The sequence below is a fragment of the Crocodylus porosus genome, unplaced genomic scaffold (assembly GCF_001723895.1).
Source record: "Crocodylus porosus isolate Cpor-Errol unplaced genomic scaffold, CroPor_comp1, whole genome shotgun sequence".
Classification (NCBI taxonomy): Eukaryota; Metazoa; Chordata; order Crocodylia; family Crocodylidae; genus Crocodylus; species Crocodylus porosus.
Window position 1 is genome coordinate 33,511,198 of NW_017728907.1, and position 27,052 is coordinate 33,538,249.

At 41.0% G+C, this 27,052-nt stretch overlaps 2 protein-coding genes across 4 annotated transcripts in view; both read right to left on the minus strand.

The window, feature by feature from the left end:
- Positions 1-5,078, minus strand: part of DR1 (down-regulator of transcription 1) — a 33,258-nt gene extending 28,180 nt beyond the window's left edge. Inside the window, exon 1 of the mRNA XM_019531098.1 lies at positions 4,731-5,078. Within this exon, the coding sequence (XP_019386643.1) occupies positions 4,731-4,950 (220 nt within the window). The 5' untranslated portion in view covers positions 4,951-5,078. The remainder of the gene's footprint in view (positions 1-4,730) is intronic.
- A 3,518-nt stretch (positions 5,079-8,596) lies between these two features.
- Positions 8,597-27,052, minus strand: part of CCDC18 (coiled-coil domain containing 18) — a 69,528-nt gene continuing 51,072 nt past the window's right edge. For 2 of the 3 annotated variants that reach the window (XM_019531097.1, XM_019531095.1), the window contains 6 exons: positions 26,564-26,618; positions 15,531-15,692; positions 14,576-14,755; positions 13,052-13,145; positions 11,060-11,243; positions 8,597-9,062 (listed from right to left, as the gene is read on the minus strand). In XM_019531097.1, the coding sequence (XP_019386642.1) occupies positions 8,841-9,062; positions 11,060-11,243; positions 13,052-13,145; positions 14,576-14,755; positions 15,531-15,692; positions 26,564-26,618 (897 nt within the window). In that variant the 3' untranslated portion in view covers positions 8,597-8,840. Of the gene's footprint in view, positions 9,063-11,059; positions 11,244-13,051; positions 13,146-14,575; positions 14,756-15,530; positions 15,693-24,500; positions 25,627-26,103; positions 26,619-27,052 lie in introns of those variants that run through there. The other variant, XM_019531096.1, reaches the window with a different exon arrangement.

Sequence of the window (27,052 nt, forward strand, 5' to 3'; positions counted from 1 at the left end):
AAATTATATTTGTTTTTACTTCAATCTTAAACTGAACTTTATAGACCTAAGTCCCTAGCATAACAGAAAAGCTTTTAGTTTCTTTTAACCTGGAAAAAAAAGTATCATGTTATATGTGATGATGCACATCTGCACCCCCTTTTCAAAATCTTAGATCCACTGGTGGCTTGAAGGTTTAGTTTTTAATGTAGATTTGTTAAAGAAACCTATGTGGAAACATGCAAAATGCTTGAGGTTTGTTTTCAATGTGGTATATGGCTTCATGATTCTTTTCCTGAATGCCCACTAGATTTGGCAAATACCACTGAAACATGAGTGACACCTAAATGCTTTACACCTAGTTTGACGCACCTAATGGCAGAATTGTTACTGACCAGAATCTTGAATACTTCATGGAGGAAGGGCACCTGCAGTCTTAAAAACACAATCAAAATACGCTTTTGTGACAAGACTTAATGTTTAACATCAACTATGCAGAATTCTTGGCATGGCTGCTCCTTCACATATATCTTGTTCAGGCTGAAAGTACAAGACTGCACAATGTTAACAGTTTTTATGATCTTATGCCATTTATTTGAATACTTTGCTATAGAAAAAGCAGGCTGACTTTAAACAGGCTTTTTTTTTTTTATATCAACTTACCCCATGATCTTTAATGACCAATAGAAAGGGAAGTGCAGGAAGGTCAAGTAGAATGAGATTTAAAAGCAAAAGGGGTAAGTTACATTTAGCAAAAGCTTAACTAGAAAACTGGCACTTTGCTGCAATTTGCAGAGGGCATACACTTTGGCCTCTCTTTATGCAAATTTGTTTTGTGCAAATTTTCTTATATGCAAGACATTATTTACACCAGAAATTCACTTTGTACTAGAAAAATTCGCTTTGTGCGAGGCTGGCAGAGTTCCATCCTGCAGGGGGCTGGGAGGAAGGGGAAGGAAAGCAGTGAGATGGGGGAACCACATGCATGTACAGCATGTACATGTAGCCCCAGGTAGCCTTGAGAGCAGCTCCAGCAGGTAAGTGGGGAGCAAGAGGAGGATCAAGGCCCCTGTAGGGAGGGAGCTGGGCATGGCTGGGCTGGGGCTGCTGCCTAGCCAGGTGGTGCTTGGGGCCTGGACCACAGTGTATGGCTGCAGGGCCCCAGCAGGGTGCAGGACAGGGTCTCAGGTGACTCATCGGGGAAAGATCACAAGTTGGAACCGAGAGAAACTTAATCAGAAAAATCTTATTTGTGGCAACTTATTTTACATTACTGGCATAATGCAATATGTGCTGTCTTGTGCATAGTAGCCAGAGTTTGTACTTTCTTTTTAGTGTATTTAATCTTTTATCCGTGTATAGCACACCTTTGGCTTTGTGGCACTTTAATAAATAGGACATGTTGTCAACTGTGGACTTGCATCTTAGATACTGTCTACGCTATACACTATTTAGATTAAGAAATAAATAATGAAATCCTCCAAACAAGTGTTTAGTGTATGTAGAGACTCACACATATTTTAAGTTGATTTGTTACACAACAGGATACATTTTAGTATTACCTCAGCATATTGAGACCAAGAGGTTACATTATCAGAATAAAGCAGAGTACAATATAAGTACATTTGCTATCGATTTTCAATGAGTCTGCCTGCAAAGATCCAGTTGCAGCATCTTGCCCCTCAAAAACTTAAACATTATGTCCATTAATTCAAAGAAAGACTAAATTTGATTTGAGAGAAATCATGCCAAAATTTAGCACTGTTCTACTGAACTTCAGAAAAAAGCCTACAAAATACCTAGAAAGTAATTAAAATAAATTACTCTAAATGTAAACCACTTAAAACAAAGTCACAGGCACCTGAACAAATAAAGCAGCCCAGCTAGAAACAGAATATAGCCATGTAAAAGATAATACCTAAACCAGAAACATATCTTTCAGAAAACTGAAACCTAACCTGAGCAAAGTAACAAGTAATGGATAAATTGTGGCAGGTAAGATTAAGGATAAGAGAAATTTTGAAGAGGAGACAACAAACATAACAAAACCCCAAAGAATTATATAAGTATACAGAAAAAGAAAGATTACAAAAGTGGACAGTCCTTTGTATTAGAAGTGAACACAACAAGTAATCAAGCATAAAGACCTTGCTGAGACCTCTTATGATTTCTGTGCACCAGTGTTTACTGCAAGAAAAGGTAGACCTACCACGGATCATCTTTTTTGGCAAATTAAGCTGGAAGAAGTTAAAGTGTCTCACAAGTGGTGCCAGAACAGTGATAACGTTCAGAAGGAAAAATTTACAACTGCTATTTAATGGATTTGAGAGATGTGAAAGAGACTGAACTGCTACTAACAGCAGCAGTAATGTAGGTTCTCATTAAAATTAGCTACTATATTAGAACTGGAGAGGAAAGCAAACATGGCATCTTCTTTAAAAGGGCAGAAGGGCTGAGCCTGAAAATAATGGTAGTCAAGCCTCCTTTCAGTACCAAGTAAATTGGTTTAAGCAGTAAATCCAAACAGAATGCTAAGACATGTCAGAATTACTGGAGCATATCAATACCATAAGATAAAAACAGGGTGTGGTTTTTTGGGTGGGGCAGCAGGGGATTGTTTTGTTTTACAAAAAAATTGATTTTCTAAAATTTCAAATAATGTTGTCAGTTATTGTAGAAAACTCTATGCAGAAACAAGAACCCCAAACACTTGGATTATGGGGAACAGAAAATACTGTAATTATATGCCACTTATAGAAAAGTTACATTATTTTCTTAAATGACATAAAACCTTATGATTCAGCGATGGGAGGAACATGTGAAACTACCACCATCACCTGCACTTCTGAAGAGTAAATACAGAAAGCAAAAGGGAATTAAGAATAATATGAAATTCTATGGTAGTAACACCCTCCTTACCATATTTAACAGACCCCAAGTGTGATAGTTTGGAATTAAAGTTGTTTTTTGTTTAAAAAAAAAAATGAAATAAAATACCACAGACAATACTTTGCAGACATGCTTGTGTGCATCACTTCACTTCAGTATCCAACCTCATAAAACCCCTTGAATATGCTTCCTACCAAAAATAATCACTGTGCACAAAAGGTAAACTAATTAGTCTGATTTTAAATTAAATCTGTCCACAGGATCAATCTTACCCACTCTTCAGCCTTTCCGAGTTCTATTTTCCAATTTCACTTGGTTGTCTTAATCCTCCTCACTACTATTCCTAGTATAAAAACGGTGCTGGTCCCTTTGTTGGCTACTTGAGGCAACTATATGTATCAACACAAAAGCATACCAAAAATATTGCACACAATCTAAGTATGAGCTTTACTTTCTAGAGTCCAAGTTCCAGGCAATGCTGCCACAAAGTATTAGTTTCAAAGATATGTTTATTGCAACAAAGTTTAATTCACCTGCTCACCATAATTTGGACTTGAAAAAATCCATTTAAAAATTCCAAATGGAAAGCTTTTCAGCTATTTGAGTTGGTAAAAGCCATCATAATCTAGATTATTTCAATTGTTCATTAATAGTTAATAAATCAGCTTTTAAAAGGAAATGCTACAAATGCACGATTTGGTTGTCTTTCTGAACTTGGAGACAACAGTACTGGTTACGCCGCTGCAATTCACAATTTTGTCAAGCAGTAGCAGAGTAAAACTAAAACTCTACTCACTTTCACTATTACCCCTCATATCTCTGTGAGCAGTAATGAAACTGTCAAAACTTGTGGTAATTTATGAAACAGCCACCCTAATTAGCATAATCCTTGAAGACAGGAGAGCATGGAGCAGCTATGGAAATAGTCAAACAAGGACAAATGAACCTAGAAAAACTCACTTTCAGCAGCCACATAGGGTAGGAACCAAATATCAGCAAACCCAAGGGCATATTTCCAGTTGACACACTTACTACACCAGAAATTGATACAGAAATTGCCAAGCTGTCCAAAGGCAGCCTGGTCAGTATCCCAGAACCCTCCTCACTACATCACTTAGACTGGACTCTCATCAGATGAAAGACCTGGGCCTCACTGTGAAAACCCTCCATCATCCCCTTGTCCCCCATTTCTGATACAACCTCAAACCAATTACTGGATCTCAAAACATTGTAAGGAAGATGGGGGAGCAGCAGCCTGCATGGCTGCTGGGCAAGATCATCTTCACCTCACGCATATGGGAAGATTCGGCACCTGGCCCAGGCACTCCAGGGAGCGAGACACAAAACAGAGCCTGGATGGTTTCATCAGCCCCGATGGAGGGCAAACTTCAGCTGCCAAAAGCTTGGGCTGCTATATGTATCTGTCTACTTTGGCTGTCCTAGAACAGCATTTCTCAACCTGTGGGTCACAAGAATACGTGAAACAGGTAGAAACAAACTTTAAAAATGGATTCTCCTTTAAGGGAGAAATACATGGGGAACCAGGGCTTTTCCCTTGCAGGCTAGCAGAACTCCAGGGGCTGCTTGGGGGCCCTCTGCCCCACACACAGGGGGTGCTGGCGAGAGCGGGTCAGGAATAGGACTGGCTGTGGATGTTTACAAATGGGTCCTGGTATGAAAAAGGTTGAAAACCAGTGATCTAGAAGGTGCAGTGCCTAGCTTCTACTTGACTTTGAACTAACGCGGCTCCTATGTCTGTCACCTCAGCCCCACCACCCGTGCACGGCAGAGTTACAGGACCTCCACTTCCCGGCAGCCCACCCCACCCTGGCCCCCGCGGGAGCGAAGCCATGGACGCCCACCTTGGATGACGTGCTCGGGGGAAATGGTTTTCTTCTCCGACTTGTTGCAGATCTCGTTGGCCTCCGAGGAGATGAGGTGGATGAACTCGGTGCAGCAGTTCACCACCAGCTCGCGGGCGTCGTTGGCCACGCGCACGTTGGGGAGAGTTTCCTTGATCATCTTGTTGATGGCGGCCCGGGGGATGGTCAGATCGTCATCGTTGCCGGACGACGAAGCCATGCTCGCTCGCTAGCTCCCGCGCTCCGACCCCGCGGCAGCTCGCTCCTCACATCCAGCGCGGGGCGCTCGCCGCTCCGGGACCGACCGGCCGCCCGGGGGCCGGGCGCGCTCAGGGCTCCCGCAGCTGCTGCTGCAGTCGCCGCCACATCCTTCACGCGCCGCCGCTGGGCGCTCGGGCCATGCCGGCCGCCGCCGCCGCCTTATGACCAGAGCCCGAGGCAGACAGCGGCAGAAGAGCCCGCGCTCGGCTCGGCTGGCGGCGGCGGCTCCCCGGGCTGCGGGCGGCCGCAAGAGGGAAACGCGCTAACGCGGGGCACAGCCTGCAAGAGCGCCACTTCCGCCGGAAGCCGGGCACAGCTACTTCCGCTTCCGGGTTCCCCTCTGCCGCGGCCCGGAAGTGGGGGCAGCTCCCGCCCGCTGGGCTCGGGCTCGGGCCAGGCCGTGTGCCTCCCCGGAGCGGCTGGGAGCAGCGGATAGCGGGAGCGGGCGCCGCGTAGCAGGAAGCTCCTCGGGCGCAGACCCGTGTGCGGGCCGGGGCTTGGCTCCGTCCCGGGTCCCGCCCGCCAGACCTCCCAGGAGCAGTGACGGGGCCTGCGGCACAGCTCAGAGCCGTTTCTCCAGGCAGCCCCAGCTGGCCTCTGGGCCCCGAAGGGTGGGGCCTTGTCCAGACGGGGACTAGCCTGAGCCGGCCGCAGATGCTTGTCTTCACCCCTCGCTTGTCCCCGCCCCCTTAGAGGACCTGGTGGCAGCCAGGGTACCCGGCAGGGCCCTGCCCGGGGCTGGACGTGGCTACTCCAGGTGGGTGCGGAGGGCTGTGCTGACACAACCCTACTTGTGTTGCTGCCCTTGGACCTGCCCAGAAAGAGCCTCCCAGCCCAGGGACTTAGATGCCTCGGCCCTAAATGGTACCATTAGTTGCTCCAGATTTTAGATGCATGATATCAAGGAATACAGTATTTTCCTACCAGCACCACATTGAACCTAGCTTTATAGGCACTTCTCAGGAATTTCCCTGGGGAACTTGCCTTTTAGAAAACCTTTCAGTAAACTGATGCTATGAGTGTTTGTTCCAACTTCAAGGCATTTTTGGTAAATAGGTTGCATTGTATTTTTAAAAAGCATAAAGCTGAAACATTTGTTGACTATAACAAACTTCTGGATTTCTGTTGCATGTAACTCAGTGATCGAGAATGGGAGTGTTGTCAACAAAGTGACATTTTTTGCTTCAGCGCATTTCCCATGAGTAGCACCACACCAGTATACTTGTAGGGAATCTGTTCTGCACATCTTATACCTACTCCCAAGACCAGAACCATGCAATATTACTCCAACTCTCTTTCTTCTGCCTTTTGTATTGGAGAAGATCCTAAGATCCTATACCCTGCTCCCTGTTCTCTTACGCTACCATCCTTCCCTTGTGTTTATTGTAATCAGCCTGCCTGCCCATTCCTTATTTCCAAGAGGTTTACTATTTCTCTCCTGCCTGCAAGGCTCTCAGCATTTATTGTACCAGTTCTCATTAGTCACTCTTCCACTTGCTTTTTTAACTGCGGCTGTGGGGCCTACTGCACAGGCTTGATCTCTTCCCCCCAGCAGCTAGGGGATAACTGCAAGATGCTTGGGAATATGTCAATATCCCTCACGTCTGATCCGGATCCATATCATTTTGGAGCAATATTTAATTTAGCCAGTTGGTCTGTGACAATGGTCACAATTTTAAATGGGGACGTTATCACCAATCAAAACATATTGTGTGCCGTGCAGCGAGACGGAATTTTCCTTCTTCCAGATGGGTTGCTGGCCAACGTGCCACGGACATTCTAGTTTTAAGGTGCCTGGTATGGTCAAGTCACAGTGGAATCCAGAACTCGGGACCTCGTGGTCAGGAAGCCAGCAAGCCCAGGACTAGGCATCTCCTTGACTAGTGATAACTCAAGGGACTGGGGAAAATTCAAATTAAAGGAAAAAAAAACCCTGCTGGCCAGGAAAGAGATGAGGGGAGGAGAAAAGTACACAGTTGAGCTGAACCCAGGACTTATGTTTGAGTGATCAACAAGCAATTTGCTATGCCACGTCTATGGATCTTTGTTAGGACTTCCCACCAGAGCCCTTTGGACTGGTAAGATCCCAGGGGAGCAGACCAAGCCCCAGCCACAAGGCACCATCTAGCCAACTCACAGGCTAATTTTAGACTCCTCTGATAATACAGCATTCCACGCTTATGGTTTGAAGAGACCCCAAATGGGGGCAGGGAAAGCCTGGCTTGTGGCCCCACATCTCTGAGGAGGCTTGTAGCAGCGAGCCAGGCCCTACAACTTGGTGCTTTCTTGCTGTGGCAGCAGTCAGACAGACTTGGGAGCTGGATCCCACTCTGTTCAGGTGAGACCCAGCCAGCCAGTCACAGATGAGACAGCACCTCATCCAGGCAAGGCACCACAGAGAAGAGACTTTAATTCACAGCCCACCAACAGCCGGCCCATAGCCAAGGGCCTGTACTATACAGAGCCTGAGGCCAAGTGTCTGCCCTGTGAGACTCCGCAGTGATTACTGCCCATGATACAATGGCATCTGGAACCCAGGACATTGTATTTGAGAGGCCAGAAAACTGGCCTCTCGCTATCACATAAGGCCCAGGGCCACGAGTCTCTTCTGCAGGACTCCTTGATCAGTGGTAGCTGGGGAAAAATCAAGAGAGTCAACACCACTGTTAATCCACAAGAGCCCGGTCACGTGAAAGCAAATGGTAGGAGTTTGTACAGGAAGCTGAATTTTATGGAAGTCTAAGAGAGCACTCTATAGGGAATTACTTTAAAAATTTACCCAACTTCAAAATTTCAGTTTGTTGAGGAACATGCTTTAGAGTCTAAATATCACCTTTCAAAAACAGTGTAGCCAAGGTGTAAAAATAGAACAAGAAAACCTGACTTTGTATGCGGAACCCAAGGATGTGTCAGAACTAGTCAGTGGAACTGGCATAATTTAGCAGACTACTACAGGTATTCAAATATAGCAGTAAATGTAGGACAGCTGAAGACCAGCATTTTCAAATCTAGGTGCCTGAAATGGTAGGTTGTTAAACCTATATTTAGACATCTCAGTAAAAAAAGGTCTTATTTTCAAACACGCAGAACATCTTACATTCCCAGTTAAGTCAATGGGAGATGCATGTATTCAGCACCTTTGAAAATCTAATTGCATTTATCTAGAAAACTAAATATGGCTTTTTAAGTCTCCAGCTTTAGGTTCCAACTTGGAAAATCTTCATTATAGTGATGTGTTCCTACTAAAAAAGGAAATAACTGTAAGATATTATTAAAAAGTGATTATAAATACACAAAGCATTGTGTTTAAGCTTCTTGGGTCAAAGTAATTTCTGTGATAATTGCATTGATTCCAACTAAAGTATATCAAAGCTGAATTCGACCCTTTAGGAGTAGCAGCATCATTTAAAAAAATAATACATTCAATGTTCTTTTATTTATACAAAAACTAAAACACTCATCAGTTGTTTAAACTTTCCAGTTACTATATTTTAAGACAATTTTAAAGATCTGTACATCTTTTATATTATTAACAACAAGCTTGTTCTAACACTCTAAAATACAGTATTATAGAACTAGGTGGTAGTAAGTGATTCAAGAATCACTAGACTGTTAGCAAAGCACTTATATATTACAATAAGGTTCTACAAATAAGTTTTTTTGTACTGCTCTCAGGAGGTTTCACTTTTAATTCCAATAAATGTTGACTATAGACATTCAAAATATTGTTGGTCATAAGTCTAATATTTTTATGAGGCACAACTCTGTAAATGAAGATAACCAAAATTATTAACAACAGATCTGGCAAGACCATTTATCTTCAAAGTACGACAATGTTGATAATATCAACTAAGTTGACGCAATGTTCTTTCTACTGCTCCACCTCAACAGTTTGAAAAAGTTAAGACTTGCATGGAAGATTCTGTCATGATGAAAAACCATTTTGTAGAAGCTATCAATAGGTAGATTTCCATTTGGATCTGCATATTTCAGAGTTGTCACTGGGGTGTACAAGGTGTTGGTCTGATGGCGAAAGGGTGGATTTTCTGCAAGAATTATCTTTACTGTGTGCTGTAAAAATGAGAAATGGGACTATAACTACAAAACATCATTTATCAAGGTAAACATGTAAAAGTCTAGTTTTCACTAAGCAGAATAGTAGAGCAAGCTTTAGAGTTTTCCAATATCCTCTGGGAAATATGACCATATTTTAATGTGGTTAAAATGCATTAAGGCTTTTTCTTAGTATTATTTGGAAACTACATAAACTTCTTTCTTTTTGAGGCCAACTAGCATAGTTTTATTTTCCAATTTTAAGAGAATATCGTCAATTTTTTTACTACACAAAAATATAAAATATCTACTTAGTTTGAGATCAGTGGCAGAGTACATGAAAATCAGTACCTCTCATCAAGGATCTCTCTCTGCAACTGAGCTGTATGTATCAATTACATTTTCAGACTTATTAACTGATCTATACCAATATGAGTTGTTGAGTCACGTCATTTGGGTGAACAAAATGTGAAATTAGCAAAAATGAAGGCTGAGGCAAAAATTCTTAATTCAGACATGTTTGCTAAAGCTAGAAACTAGGGATGAGAAACCATTACAAAAATGAATAATTAATTGCAAGATTTAAAAAAAATAGTTGCAATTTATCACAATTTTGATCACACAGTTAAGCAATAGTCAGCACCTCCGCCCCCAACACCCCAGAGCCTCCATGCCCTACAGTTTTTCCCTCACCACCACCAACAGCCCCAACCCTGGCCTGCCCATGGCCTGCCCCATGCCAACTCTGGACTTTTGCTGGCCAGAGTAGACCAGCTGGAACCTGTGTAAGCAGCCCTGACCCCTGCCCACCCTGAGCCTGCTCCAGACTCACCCTGAGCAGTGGCAGTGGCCAGCCAGAAGCTTCTGTTTGGTGCAGGGGAACAGCGACTCCCCCCTTCAGCGCTGCCAGACCCTTCTTGCTGCACCTGCCCACACAGGTTGCCCTACTGCTCCTCTGCACTTCCACCACTGGTCTGCTGGGTCGCCCGGAGGCAGCAGTGACAGTGGCAGAGAGGAGCCACAGGGCAGCCCAGGCATGGGCTCTGGGAGCTGCAGCAAGAAGGGCCCAGCAGCAGTCAGGGGGAGGAGTCACTTTTCCCTCAAGCTGAGCAGCAGCTTCTGCCCGGCTGTTGCCTCTGCTGCCACTGCTCAGAGTGGGTGGGCGGTCTGGAGCAGACACAGGGTGGGCCGGGGTCAGGGCTGTGCACGTGCATTCTGGTTAGTTCAGAGCTTGTCTGCTTCACCAGGCCAGGTCCAAAGAAGGTGTGGGACAGGCTATATTTTGCCCACCCCTGGTCAAAATGGATGTATGCGATTAATGCGTATTACAAAAATTAATGCATTAATTTGTGTTAATCATGTACATAAACTATGATTAACTGACAGCCCTACTAAAAATTATTAAGAATCATAGTCTGTAAGGTCAACAGTAAGTTAGCAGGACCGTGCAGGCTTCCTGATGTTACAGCTCTTTATGCAGACAGACCTATGCACCCATATAGCGGCTTACTGAAGTAAATGGTGAAGCATGGGAGTACAGACTCTTCTAAGGCAGGACCATGGCCTGAATTAGTATTTTATATATTAAAGATGTACTCTTGTTTTAAAGCTGTCCATCATCATCTAGATGAATTTTTGCTTTGAATTCTATGACACTATTAGCAAAGCACAATTTTTAAATCTCTGATTGTGTCAACTTTTCCTCTCTATGGACAGAACTCAGGCAGAGATTGACTTGCTCTAAAGCTCTACATAAGCCACAAAATGTACCAGTCCTTCAGTGACAGAAATCTCATCTTGGCTCCAGGTGACACTATAATCCAGAAGATTTCATGAGATGAGTTGTTACAGTTCTCTACTTAATAGTATTAAAGATTAAAATTCATGTTACTTTTTAAAACCTGAAGAATTTTACACTTTTTCTAAATTCTAAATCTAATTTTGCAATTAAATATAGTTCTATAAGCAAACAACTAGAGGATTCTTATATTGTACAAAGTAATACCAGTGAATACCTCTGCAACTTCCTCAGCACTTTGTCCCAGGCTTTGAAAAATCTGATTGTAATTTTTAAGGTAAACATCAGTAAACATATGAGCTGTTTCTTCATCTGCAGCCGAAAGGTCCATTTTCATTCCATCTTCATACACCTTTTTTTCAAATTCTGTGATCACAGGTCCTGGTTCAATCAAACTTAGCCTGTTCCAGAAACAAAACTATATTAGTGATCTTTTTTTTCCCATGTGGGAAACCTGCAACTCTACCATTCTTATAGACAAACAGTGTCAAAGATGGCCCATAGGCCAGATCTTAGTGCTGCCACTGGGTCTCGGGTGTTCCACACACCACCAGACCAGCTCTGCATGCAGGGCCCAGAAAGTGCACCACATGCAGCACCTGCTGTGGCCAGTCAAGGATGTTCAATACATGTGGTACACACTCTGGGACATGTGGCACCTATGGCATCCACCTCCAGCCAGTCCAGGATTTGTGCCATGTGCCTGCCCAGCCTGCGACTGTGCCACATGTGGCGCACACATCGCAGACTGGCTAGAGGGGTAGGAAACACATGTTCCAGGCTGGCCAAGGAAGGAGGGTTGTGCTGCCTCGCAACTGTTGGACTCTCCAACAAATAGCTAAGGACAACCATAAACTTCACTGTCTTCTGGACAAAATTATAAATGACCTCTTCATCAGAGTTTCACATGCTAATAAGAACAGAAGTAAAGAAAGAAAGACAGAAAGGAAAGAGAGAAGGAAAGAGAGAAAGAAAGAACCCAAAAGCTGAGTCTCTTTGGTTATCCGGTACAGTATAAAGTGCCTTATGAAGCACTTTATAGTGCAGTACTAAGAACTGTATAAATACTTAGCATATCTGCACAGACTTTTGCTGTTGCTGGGCTTGCTGAAGGAGGTCATTTTGCCCAGAGATCCTAACAGCAAATTTCAAAACTACATTAAGTCATTAAACCACTTCCTTCTCCAGTTCCAATCTGTTTTTAAGCACCTCAGTCCTCAAAACTTACTCACTTCCTTTTTGAACAGGGTCTTTGCAACAGCAGATCCTTAGTAATTCCAGTTCTGTGTTAAATGATAAGGAATACTTCACCTAATTTTTAGGCTGTATCATGTTATTGATTGTAAAGCAGAACCCTCATATTGCTGTCTGCTGATTGCTGCTCTTGCATACAAGTTATGACTGGTTACTGTACTTTGACACTTCTAGTTCCCGAAGTGCTACTTTTTATAACCTTTCCTGAAAAAAATCTTGAATGCTGCATCCCACAACATTTTCCTACCTTCCTTTCATTCCCCCTATAAATCTAAACTACTTACACATACTCATCTTATTAACTCTTTAAACAATAACATTAAAATAAAAGGGTAGCTATATTTAAAAAATTAAGCCCTGCCATGTACCCCACACCCTTTTTTATATATATAATTCTTGCTATCCTGTGTCCTTGACTTGTAGCTATCTCCCTCAGTATTTTGATCAATTCCTACTGAATGCTATGGAAATGGTTATACATGCTTGTATTATATATAAAAATGTTAGAAATTTATTTTAATTTAAGCTTCTCCTGGGCCTTATCATAAATGAGCCCAAAGACTAAATAAAATATACCAAGGCAAACATATTGCATGTGTACAAGAACATCCCTGTAATACTTTAGATTGAGAGTTCATGTTCCCAGGGATGTGCACATAAACTACACATATTTTTAAAGTACCTATGCTGTTCAGTCTAAAGGTAGCTTTACTTTGCCGTATAAACATTTTCGGTACTTTAGTGGGGAAGGCAAGGAGCTTATGCAAGGAAGTTTCAGTGCATTTTTGTACATGAATAACTTCCATGAGGTCAGTTAAAGAAAAATTCGTTATCCTTTTTTCCTGGCTAAAAGCCCACTATAAAACCACTGCTGCTGCACCACTACCAATTATAGCTCATGATATATTTTAAAGTATAGTTTGAAATCCATCCACATCTCCAAATCAATTCTTACCGAAGTTTAAATTGAAGTGCCTGTATGGCTAAACTTTCACAGAATCCTTCCACAGCAAACTTAGATGCAGCATAAACATCATTAAACAAAATACCTGAAGGGAAAGACAGAACCATTAGAAATTTATCTGATGGAAGATGCTAAGATAATTTTGAATTTTAAAACATCTTGCATTTTTTTAAAAATCTTAATTTTTTTGTGGTTGTGAAGGCATAAAAAATCCTCACTGAGGCAGGGCTAATTTAACAGTAACATATATCTGAAATGTTAAAAGTGACCCTAATAAATGTATGTGGATGGCAAATTTTTTTTTTTTTGGCACACGCACTGATCAGTGATTGTCAAGAAGAAAGGCATTTTGCTGAGGCTCTTCTGCACTTTACCTGTAGTTATAGGGTACTATTGGCAACTGTTGTGAATCACAGCAACTTTAAAACTGCTCCTTAATTACAGCTGAGGATATGGCCTATGGTGTATGTTTGTGCTAAGTATTTTTGGTTCTTATACACTGGTCACATGTATAGGGCTCTACATGTACCATGCAGTTTGCATAATTTCCAAACCAAAGCATCATAACAGCAGGATTGATTTAAGATTCAATGAGATTTGGAGTTGTTTCTCTTTGGGGATGTTAAGGAGGTATATGTCAACAGAGCAAGCATAACGTTGCTCATATAAGCAACTTCTGCAGGTAATGTCTTGACTGTATGACCCCCTGACGCACTGGAATAATCCACCTTAAAGCCATATTAAAGTAACCGAAACTATACATACAAAAAAGCTTATACAGGATGGAAGACCAAATTACTTGCAAAATTAGCTGACTCTGATGGGAAGGGTTTTTTTTATAGTAAGTGGCAATGCTATAGAGCCTCATTAGAGGGAACTTTTCAGAAAGATGATGAAACTGTTTGGAACACAGGGTTTAAATGGAAGTGGCAAAGGATAAATCAAAACTACCATAACCTTTTTAAAGTCTGGAGTGTCAATTGTATTTTTCTTTTGGGTGGAGATGTTGAAAGACCACCTTATATACACTGTTGAGAAATCTTCCCCAAACAAAGGCACTAATTAAAAATCTCAGATTGCTCTAGTAAAAATTCCTGAAGGAAGAAAACTTTTTAAATCAAATTTTAATGTCTTTGCATAAAATGTAAATGCATTTGTCTTCTCTCCAGAGTATCTTTAAATGAGAGAAAGACATTTCTACATGCAATTATATTGTGAAAGACTAATGTCCTATTTTCTACAAAACTATTTAGGTCCAAATCTGCTAGTTTTACCCACATGGTGCAGTACTTCACTCTGCAAGCAGTCCCATTAAAATCGTTGAGAGTAGCTGCATAGTAGGATATTATACAGCATGAGTAATGATAGCATAACTGAGTCCCATGTTTGTAAACTAGCGGCTTCAGCATCATAGGAAGCAAAAGCTTTACTCACTAGATCTCACTTTTTTCAGTTCACGGTTTAACAAGTACATTTTTCTAGACAGAACTAAACCATTAGTACAAAATATTTTGCCTTGTAATCCCATGACACTGCTTATTATGACTATATGTCCACTTTTTCTCTTCTTCATATCAGGTAAAATCTCTTTCAGGAGTCGAACCAGTCCAAAGAAGTTGGTATCCATCACAGTCTTCATCTCATCTATGGTCTGGCATTCTATAGGTCCAATGAGCCCCATTCCAGCATTGCTAACTATAGATATGAAAAATAGAGTGGTAAGTACAATAAACATTAACTTGGCAATTTTATTGGAAAATACATGCTGGTTGAAAAGAGCAACTAAGAGAAAGGGTAAAAAAATAAACAAGAGTCATTTTTCTTCTTCTGACTTAAACCACGAGAACATATTTAAAATTGATCGTCTTTGCCTTCCCTCTCTTTGAGTTATTTTATAACTTTTTTTTAAGTAAGGTAAAATATCAGCTCATTTACAAGCATTGTAATAAATACAGTGGAACTATACCTATCAATACAAAAGGGGAGAATGCAATGGATAATACCTTGCTGTAAAGTGTATATTCAACCTACTTTTAGTGTAAATAAACAGCTATCTAATGTGTCTACTCTGTCATGTGTCTGAAGTGTAAGACAAAGAATCAGGAAATCAGAGTTTTATGCTCTTAGTTTTAACACAACTTTACTATATGATCTTGAAGAAATAATTTATTCTTTTTGTGTCTGGAGTTTTCTCCTTATGTAAAATATGGTTGAAATGCTTTCCTATTTCAACAGCTTATAGTGAGATTTATTTAATTAATATTTTAATAATGTCTAGAACAACTTGACTGGAAGGCACTATAAAAGTGAATGAATGGTATTACTGGTTGTGTTTATTTATACTGATGCCTTCAAAACATTTATTCTTTAAAATATACTGTCTACCTGAACCTTTCCTAAATATTTAATGCTTCATTTAAATGACATTTCCCAACTACTCCACACTTTTTTATTCATATTTATTACTTGCCTAGGATATCAATCCTCCTCTCAGAAATGTTACTGACACATGTTTTAATAGACTCTTCATCACAGACATCTAGTTGTTTTATTTCCAGGGTTTTACCCAGTGTGTTGCTTGCAGCTTTTTCAAGTTTCTCCTTCTTGGACAGATTCCGCATTGTGGCATATACTACAAAGTATCATAAACAGTAATAATCAGAACTGTAACTGCAGAGAATACAACATTCATAATAGAAAGATTAATTACTAAGACTACAATTTCCAAATTAATTTTTGAAAGCATATTTTAGTAGTTAAATATCACAATGATAGTTTCTGAACAAAAACCTAAAGCAAAGAAAATGAATTTTTGATTTTTATATAATACTTGTTATACCCCGACTCCATGCGGCACCCAATGACTAGGGAGAAGACGATCCAATTGCTCATGGATCCTGTTAATCATTAGCCAGAGCAAGCAGGGAGCAAACACCAGCACACATTACTTGCAACAGCTTTATCCAGAATGGAGATAGCTTTGGGCAAAGGTCCCTCATAGACACACAGCCCGTGAACCAGGGGACCTGCAGTGAACATTAGTTCTTTTCACATTTTATACACCTTGATTCATGCTCAGTAACATTCACTCCACCTCTGGTTCCACCCATTTCTCCTCCTATCTCAAGCTCCTCCTCTGTTTACTGTTTACTTCATTAACATTAAAATTGCCTATGCATTTCATTTATTTACATGTCTCTCTGCTAAAAATACATACGTAAGACTTTGACCTCTGCTTCTTTTGGTCACTTGCTCGTTCTTTCTATTTTTTTGCAGATTCCTTCATCTCCAAGGTCTTGCTTCTACTTTATCTTCCGACGATAGCTGGTGGGTTACATCTTGTTCTTCTTACACAATGGGCTCTAACACTATGACCTTGTTAGAAAACTGCTTGCCTATGCATTTGCAAGGTTATTTTTAATATATCACTTTGTCTTGTGACCAGCAGCTTTTGCTGAGACACAGAAAAATGCCTTTATCCAGCTACAAATCCAGTGCTCCCTAAAATCCAAATATTGTCACCCTAACAATAATAACTTCCCCAATTTGACTCTCAGGGTGCCCAATGGAGAAACAAACTATTTACATATTCAAATTTACAACAAGGCACTTTCTCTTATAAGTAAGAGAAAATACTGTAAAAAACTATGGCCAAGATGTCTGGTAACAGGGACCAAAGTTTAGGCACCTAAAAAAGACTTAGGAGCCTAGGTCCTGGATGCACATGTTTGAAGGACTCCAGACAGCAAGGATGTAGATGGGCATAGCCAGAGAAGTGTTTTAAGAATGACCCTCAAAAAGTGAAGGGCTTCTTGAAGCATCTCTGCACTCCAGCTTGTTCTCCATACCACCTCCATTGGGTTGAGGGGGCAGGAGGAGCATAGAAGACAACCAGTGAGCACTCTTAGCATTGGGAACCTCCATGCTAAGGACAGAAGTTACAAATAAACCAGTTTAAGTGATCAGAAACAGGTTTATAGTTTCATAGTAGGTAGGGTCAGAAGGGACCTGAGCAGATCATCAAGTCCAACTCCCTGCCGTGGGCAGGAAAAAATGCTGCAGTCAAACAAACCCAGCTAGGTGATTGTCTAGCCTCCTTTTGAAGACCCCCAGGGTAGGAACCACCACCACTACCCTTGGAAGTTGGTTCCAGATCCTAGCTGCCCTGACTGTGAAATAGTGCCTCCTGATAGCTAGCCTGAATCTACTCTCGGTCAACTTATGGCCGTTATTCCTCGTTCCTCCCAGTAGTGCTGGAGGAAAAAGGGACTCTCCCATAGCCTGCTGGTCCCCCTTGGCCAGTTTGTAAACGCCCACCAGATCTCCTCTTAGCCTTCTCTTGTGGAGGCTGAACAGGTTCAGGTCCCTTAGCCTCTCCTCGTAGGGTCTGCCCTGCTGCCCCAATCATACAAGTAGCCCTACTGTGGATCCTCTCGATGCTGTCCACATCCCTCTTGAAGTGCAGCACCCAGAACTGGATGCAGTACTCCAACTGCAGCCTGACTAGTGTCGCGTAGAGGGGGAGGATCACCTTCTTGGACCTGCTTGAGATACATCTGTGGATGCATGACAAGGTACGGTTAGTCTTGCTGACCACGTCCCCACACTGTCGGACCATGTTCATTTTGGAATCAATAATGACACCAAAATCCTTTTCTGCCTCTGCACTGACAAGAAGGGAGTTCCCCAGCCTGTAGGTATGGTGCTGATTCTTCCTCCCCAGGTGCATCACCTTGTACTTGTCAGTTTTGAATCCCATCCTGTTCTCATCCTCCCACCCCTGTAACCTGTATAGATCTAGTTGCAGCCTGTCCCTCCCTTCTCGCATGCCCACTTCTCCCCACATCTTAGTGTCATCTGCAAATTTGAATAAGGTGCTTTTCACCCCCTCGTCCAAGTCGTTGATGAAGATGTTGAACAGTGTGGACCCCGAGGACCGAGCCCTGGGGGAACTCCACTGCCCACATCTCTCCAGGTCAAAAACGACCCATCCACCAACACTCTCTGGGTGCGGCCCTCCAGTCAATTTGCGACCCATCTGACTATGTAGGCATTGACACCACAGTCACCTACTTTCTTTAAAAGAACAGAAGTACAGTGCATTTAAACTACTTTCCCAAAACTGGTTTAAGTATACCTGGTTGGATGTAGTATCAGACTTAACCGATTTAAGTCAAACTAGTTTATGGAACGTCTGTCCCAGATCAAGTTAACTTATAGCCCACTACTATCTCAGGATGCTTTGCAGCCCTAGGCTATGCTGTCTGCCTTGCCCCTCTGCTCCCTAACACAGAGCAGAGAACTCCTCTAGCTGGCTGAGGATGAGGTAGGGGGGAACCCCAGCTGGGTGCAGCCTGGTGAAAGAATGCAAGGGTGGGAGGGTGTGTCCGTGGCTGACCTGAGTCTTTCATAGCCAGCATGTTCAGAACACCTAGAACCTTTTTTAGAAAGTAAAATACAAATGATTTTACAGACTGCAAAACTACTGGTACAATACAGTTCAGCTTTCAGATTACTTCTTGACGAATGAGACAATACTTGCAGAGAGTGAACATTGTCTACCGAATTGCCCCAGATACTAAATCCACCTCTTGGCTACTCTACAATCATAGTTTAGCAAATATTTCCCTTCTGTATGGAAAGTAGAGACACCAAATTTTCCTACTCCTAAGTGTGTGACTGAAACACTCCATTTCATGAATTTCACTTTATCAACCACCGGGATACAAAAAATCACGGACTAAATATAGACATTTGATTTATGACACATTATAACCTGCCTAACATCTGACTCCCCAGGTACCTCTCTACTACTTACCAGCAACATTCATTCCCCTACCCCACTCCCTCCCAGCTTGTCTCTCACCCACTGACTCCTCAGTTTACATCTTCACTGACTGCCTTTCTTGCATGCATACTAGCTTCTGACTTTACTATTCATTCCATCCAGGAAAAGCACACACCAACTGCAGATGCTTCCTTAGCCTGATGAAGGGTATTTATACCCAAAAGCCTGCGAAGAAGAATTTTTCCATCTATTTGACCTGGTCTACTAAAAGATATTAGATTTACCTTGTCTGACTGAAACACTGGAATCCTCTTCTCAGAAAAAAAACAGTTAACTGCTGCCCTCCCTCAAAACACAATGTTTTACTCCCAACATAGAACATTGCAGCTAGACCAAACAAAATTCTGCTAACACAAGCAAAGTTGGCTACAACAGTAGAATGGAACTATCAACAATAATATTCACATAGCATGCTGCAGATTGTAATTTTTTAAAGATGAAATTAAATTTCAACTTTAATTCTATACTTCATATAGTCCACTAATTCCAAATAAACAGTTTTAGTACAGTAGCAGAATTGGCAGCTGTTCATTTTGCCGTGTATCTTCTCAACAGGAAATACTGAAACTAAGAGTGGAGGAAAGGGAGTTTGAACCAAGAACCCATATACATTTTAATTAAAATCCATCCACACATTGAGAAACCTGCACTTAATTTAGTCCTCCCTATTAAGGCACAATATTTATTATTTGTATAGAGTTAGATCCCACCTTATCTGAAAGGCTCAGAGCAGCTAAGTGACAAACATATTGAAGTGACTAACATAGATGACATGGTAGTTTGTAATAGTAAACAGAAATAGCATTACCTTTAAATCTTTTCTGTTTGTCCCTGGCCAGTTTTATAGCCAAGGCCAGTCCAATTCCGGAGGAGCAACCTGTAATGAGTACAGTTTTCTGAGCCATTACTTCAAGTGGATGGTAGTTACAATGAGGATTCTTGCAGACCCAAGGAGCTACAACTAAAATACTGTGTCTAAAGCTTAATGGTACTGGTTATTAATGCTTTAGTTTTACTGAGTCAACAAATCTGAAAATGCACACCTAGACATTGTATGATTAAGAGGGATAATCTCCAACTGGAAACAAACAGGATCACATCCTTCTGCATGAATCTGTGCATCTGAACCATCAATACAGAGCACATGAAATGCAAAAACTGCATTAAACTTAAAATTTTGTAAGTTAATTGTCCAGAAAAATTTAAACAGCTGAACAGTTGGGCTGCATGTACTTGGTCACAGAAGTTTCTACTTCCTGCATTTCTATTTTGCTGCCACTACTACAGCCCTCATTGGAATTGTACCTATCACTTATGTAAGTGAGGGGTGAAGGTCAGTGCCCAAGAAGTGCTCCATGCTGGTATAAGGAAGACCCTTATGAAGACTAGCTCACTGCTGTTAAAAGGATTCAAGCTTTCTTTTTTTCTTGCAAGAGAACCACACTTGTATTACAGTCAAGGCTCTCCACAAATACAGAAGTGGGGGAGATTTTGCCAAGAAAACAATCAAGGACTTGATACTATTGAATATTCACAACTAAAAGTTCCAATAGAATTGTAGAGTTTCTGGAAGTGAAATGGAAAAAAAGGTTAGTTCTGAAAGGGGGCAAAGAAATGTCAGGAAGTGCCTCTGAGAGACTCCTCAGGGTTGTGTTTGGTTCTGGTCTTGCTCTCACAAAAATATATTACCATACTTACTCGAATACAAGATGACTCCTCAATAATTAGATTCTATACATGGAAAGATTATAAATTTGCTATAACTTGCCAGCTATAAAACCTAAAAATGGAAGGGCTGTCTTAAATCCCACCCCACTGCTACAGCACAGAAAGCAGTGGCGGGCTGGGGGTGGGGGAGCCGGAGGGGGTCAGGTGGCACACTTGCCCTTTGTCCCACCCATTTTCCCCCCTGCAGCCTTCCTGCTCCACCACCTGCACCCCCCAACTTTCAACTCTCAGTAGCTTCTTTCCCCCAAATTCCTCTCAGTTTCTACCTCACCCCCACCCTGGCAGACACTTCTTGGGCTGCTCCATCCAGGAGCACAGCCTTTGCCTGCCCAGGCAGCAGTGTCAAGGCTTGTGCTCTGAGCTAGGGAGACCCCAGCCCCAGTGGGAGCCCAGCTGCACCTGAGAGTCAGGGAGAGTGAAGGGAGTTGGCTGGGCAGAAGCTGCAGAGGGGAAATGGGGGGTGAGTCACGAGGCTGTTGTGGGTCCAGTGGGCCCTCACCAGAGCTCAGTCAGAGCCACAGCAGCCACCTGCTTCCCCGTCCACTTCCTATGGAATATAAAACAAGGGGCATTTTCCCCATGCTGATTGGGGAAAAAAAACCCCTCAGCTTATATTTCAGTAAATACAGTACTATTTTCCTTTATGTTTGAAGCTTTTACTCATATTATTTTAAGCCTGCCTCCCTCTGGCCCATGAGGCTCTCCAATGCTTTTACATTTTAAAATTATTTTAAATTACTATTATTAATTTAAAAACTTATGTAAGAGACTGGTATTGAGATAAATATGTGACTATATAATTAAAATTAGTGGAATATCTGATGTTAAGTAAGCCAATGGGAAAAGATAATAGAAATTAGGACATATCAAGCCAGAGACAGCTTGTTAGAGGGAAGAGGGAGAATGTTCACAATATACCATGTTTGTCATACAGATAATCCCTTTGGTACCACTTGTTCTAGGGAGTGGTATTCTCTGCAGTATCAGCAGGATCAGAGTGAGAAGGGATCTTCTTTTTTCCCCTAATAAGGAACAAGGAAATCATGGAAAGGGTCGCAAACAAATAGGCATCCTAAGTGTCAAGTGAGGGATGGGATCTATAGCTTAAAGTGAATCCTTGGCATCCTTAAAAGTACTAGAACGTCTTTTAAAATATTGTTTTTGGTTAGTGATTGGGCTTAAAGAACTCAGGGAGATACCTTGGGGCCCTATCCAAAGTTTTTATTTAGATATCGAGAAAAATAAGTACATTGTACATTGTAAACAGCACTGGACTAGAAAGTTTTAGAGCTGAATTCTTCCAAAGTTGGGTGGCATTTGGACCTGGGTCCACCTTTAATGTTATATATGCATAGTTAATAAATATGTAACACATTAGTAAGAAATGGAAACTTAATCTCTTGTGCAATTTTTCTTCAGCTATACAAAACTAACAAAATAAGTCATGAAACTTCTGAATGACATCCAGCCAATTGCAATGCTATTATACACATCAAATATTTGTAAGAATCTCAATAAGCTGTTTTGTAATACAGTTCAGAAACGTGTGCTTAATGTTCCAGTATTTTACTAACCATTTTACCTCTGCACACAGGGAAATGGTTTATTGAAATTAAGTAAGATTATGGTTTGACATAATGGATTTCCTTGGTTTGCACACCTATTAAAAATACATTTGCTAGTGTATCAAGCAGAATAATTAACTTTTTAAACAAACAACATTGTTTGAAATTGACAAAACATCCAAAAGTAGTGAGATGAATGGAATTACGATTCAATTTAACTATAGATCTTGATCAATGGCTTCAGCAGAGAAACCAACATTCAGATAAAACAATTTCCATTTAGCTGATTCAGTTATTAGGCAAAATGTTTCTGCTGTTCATGCACATTTATATTTAGCACATGAAAGATGGGCTAGCTAGGCCTTATGTAACACATGTTGATGGAATTCTAATAATGTGATAATGTGACTGTGATTAAGGGTGAGTTGGGTCAGGCCTTCCACTTGAAATCCTGGCTTGAGGGGTTTAACATTTACTGTTCCGCTGTTTTAAAGATTGAGTGAACTTGGTGCACAATTTTTTTTTTTCACTCCTGCAGGACAACTCTAGAGGAAAGATTTTTAAAAATGATGCTGTTATACGATAGAGAAATATAAGGCTTGCTTAAAAAGTACAATAAATGTGGTTATTTTCAAAATTAAATTAAGTGTTTTTGCTACACTGGATAATTTCAAACAACCGAAGTCAGTCATGCACATTTGGAACTGTAGAAACATGTACTTTATAATGAAAGCATTTAGACCTTGTCTGTACTAGCAAAAATTAGTGAACCAAGTTTGTAGCACTGCTTGTAATGGACTAGTTGCACTGGAGGAACAAGTTTTCATGACACTGAATAAAAATGATTATGCACGATCTAGCTGGCTACTTACTGATTCATCTGCGCAACTGCTGAAATACGGGATGCTATTCCTACATACACCCTTAGCATGGTGAACATGCAAATTTGGGCCTGCACTATATTATTTTCTGTTCCTCTTGTATTAGATTTTAAATACTTAATACTTTTCAAGCTAATAGCTTTACTAACATGTTTTTCACGCAAGTACACTATCTTGTCTCATACCAGTAATATAATCTAATGTCAAGCTTTGGGATCTTAATTGTGTAAATTCAACATTGTATACCAGAAACAGATTTAGTGTCCTTGAATTCATCTCACTCTCACCTTTCATCCCTGCACCTGTATTTTTAATACATGTGTTAGAGGCATTTTTCACGGCTGAGGGGGTAAGGAAAAAAAAAGTTGAAAATTATATCAAATGAAAAGAGGGAGGACCTCACTTGGTTTCAAATGTTATAGATTGTGAGTGGTTTGTGCATCCTCTCTAAATCACCATAAGACGACATCATACCATGTGATTTAGAAACGGTTTCATTCTGGGGTAAAGTGTTCCAGTTTAGCTTCACTTATTGTGGAACAGGAATAGATGCACAGAGTTCCATAGGATAAGCTAACGTAGTCATGAGGTCTAAGTCCCCTCCCTCTTTTTAAAATTCTGCAATTGTATGATCTGTCTGCAACCTAAGGGTATGACAATTGATGTGACAACAATACCAATATAATCTGTTAAAATGTAACTGTTATGTCTGCATAATTCTGTAGTGATCCAACTAGCAAAAATACTCCAACTTTACTCCTGGTTCATTCAGAGCCAAAGTTAGGGTGATTTAGTTCAACCCATGAGCCAGATGAGTGGCACAGGACCGGTCCACAGGCCAGACAGTGTGAGGCTATCCCTGTGGTTCAGATAAGGCCTACAGCCCCTCCCCTTCCCCACACTGCCACTCTCCCCTCTGTATACCAGATCCAGAGCCCATTCTGGCTACTCTGGAACTGTGCTCCAGCCAGATGGGGTCCTACACTGCAAATGGTACCCCCACCCCAGACCTGTCAGAGAGGATGCCACACTCAGATCACATCCTGGACCAGCCAAAATAGGCATCAGATCCAGCATGTAATGGGTGGGTGGGGGAGAAGAGCGAGGACAACCCAGACTGGCCTTGCATTGATGCTGTGTGCACAGTGGACTCCAGAGTAGGTACTATGTGTGGTACATGTCCAGGACCTGCCAGGTGAGCACCACATCCAGGTCTGGGACTGAATGATGGGGGTTCCATAAGCCTTATCCTTGACACCCTTGATTTAGCTAATTTGTATCGCTACAGGATCATGCAGACCTAACAGTTACATTATAACAGCTGTTGCATGCTCCAGAGCAGCAGCCCTCCTCCCCCTTTTAAATTGGCTAAAAAGTATGTCCATGACTTCCGTTGTGTGATATTAAAAAGAAGCAGCAGCAGCAAAAACAATTTATTTTATTACAGTTTATAAAAACAAGATACATACTTGTTTTTATTGAAATGGAAGCTTTTTCATGGGCTTCAGCTAGAGAAGGACCAAGTTCCGAGAGTATGGAAGTATGCAAATAACTTATTGTGGAAGTAAAAAGAACCAGAGCTTGACTGTCAGTAGGTGATGGTAAAAGCCCAAATGTACACATTCTTACCCTGCCATTTATTAATGGAAGCTAAGTCATAGTGGGTTACCCTGTTTTCATTGAGGACACACCTTCTCTTTACCACAAAATTAGACCATAAACATGGCCAGTTACTGCAGAATTCTCCTTAGCACTTATTCTGCAGTAAATTGTAAATGAAACTATTTGTGGTAGCAAGATTTGTCATAGTGATGTTTATGATCATAACTGAATATTATGATTGAGTCTAAAGCAGTGCTCTAGGTTTTGGCCACCCAGCAGACAAATAGCACGGGGCCGGTCTGCAGGCCAGCTCAGACCCTGCACCATGTCCATGTACCAGAATTGAAGTTTGGGGCCCTGCTCCATCCTGTGTGCCAGGATTGGGCCCTGTGCACCACATCATACACACAGAGCCATGGCCATGGGGTTCCCCATGGACCTGTGGTGAGCCCTGTGAGCCAGATGACATGGGCCAGTGTCCAGATCTGGCCCACAGGCCAGGGGTTGAGAACCCCTTGGTATTTGTCAGCTTAGTGGAAAAAAATTTCTTACTAATGACAATTCATTTACGGTATAAAGAAAATAAAGATTTTAAACACCTACTAGGACTTTTAAGTAGAAATTAGATATAAAAAAAGTAAGGGAACTGATTAGAAAGCTGTAGTAAATCTGGATAATTTATATTTATCCCCAGAACTCAATAAAACCTTCAAAAATAAGTTTATTTCCAAAACAGAATTACTATACAAATTTCAAAACAATAATAATACATTTAGAAAAATAAAAAGGTTGCAATTTTCAGCCAACATAAATACATTAAAATATATACACATGACTATATTAACACTTTCGCTTTGAATTCTATGTTGTGTTGGAAATAATTCCACTTATGGCTTTATTGCTCATCAGACTGATGGTATCTTTTCTTCTTAATCTTTGTCCCTCCTGAAATAATAATGCATATTAGAGATATTTTTAATATGAATCTTTCTTTCAAATTTCTTATTTAATCTGTCATATCAAAATGCATTTGTACAAAGATAATAGCAGTAATCTAGCTTTCATTTTTGTTCTTTAAAATTAGCTCTTTTGTGAAATGGACCACATATAAAATAAATTAGCTATGGTTTTAAGTCCATGGTCTTTTTGTCATAGCATGAAACTTTGGCTAGAATCATTAACGGATCTTGATTGTCATAGCTTCCACCACTGCAAGAGACACCAATTGCTGAGTTTAAAGTAGTTTACAATTTATTTTTATTAAAAATGGGAGGAGTTTAGGGGGAGGGAAGGGATGAAGGAGTCCATGAAAAAGGTCTCACTCATATGAGACCCACACTTTGGGTACAGTTTGGAACCCCTGCAAATCTTAACTTTTCTTATGTAAACAGTCTCACAATTAGATTAAGAAATACCTACCCTACCACAGAAGCACATGCTTGATTTTCCTTTGAGTTTGCATTAAGTGATATATGTGTAGAAGCATTTTCAGATTTCCTCATTTCTTTGTTGATATATTTTAGCATTCCACGAAGAGTTTGGAAGTCATTACAGTCAGAAGCTATATCTTCATCTAAAGCATATGTCAGGGGATCAAATGAGGATTCATTCAATCTATTTGTTGTATGAAAAAAGTCTTTTTGACCATCTTGAATCACTGAAGACTGTAACATCAGTATTTGTTTGAAATCATCTAATGTGCTTTTTGACAGATCTAGTGAATCGCTGTCTTTAACACTTAAGTCACTAGCACTTATAGATCGACGTAGTTTTCTATGTTTAAAATATGAAGCATAAGAGTGTCTGGAAGAATCCTGTTCTTGATTACTGAACAATGCATGAGTTGATAATACAAGAGGGACTGGTAGCTGCTTGGTACCTTCTGTTCGTTCATGCCCAGCAATTCTGGTTTGTAATCTTGTTACTTGAGATTCCTACAATTTAAAAATTAAACAAATATTTTTTAAAAGTTCTAACACCAATTAAAACTATCCTCTATATTACGTTCTATGTGTCAGGCTCACCCTGCTAATTTCTGTATCAGCCACTGCTGACAACATGATCCTCCTGCCTATCATTCAGCCATATAACCTGAGTTTGCATGTTCAGTCTACATCTAAGTCCTGATGATTCTTTCTGCATAACATCTCAAAACATGCAACCCTCTATCCACCTATACAGTAGATCCCAATGTCATGCATCCATTGCTTTTAACACATCAGTGACTTGGACGAGGGGGTAAGTAGCACCCTATTCAAATTTGCTGATGACACTAAGATGTGGGGGGATGTGGGCATGCTAGAAGGGAGGAATAGGCTGCAATTGGACCTAGACAAATGCAAGGTGCTGCACCTGGGGAGGAAGAACC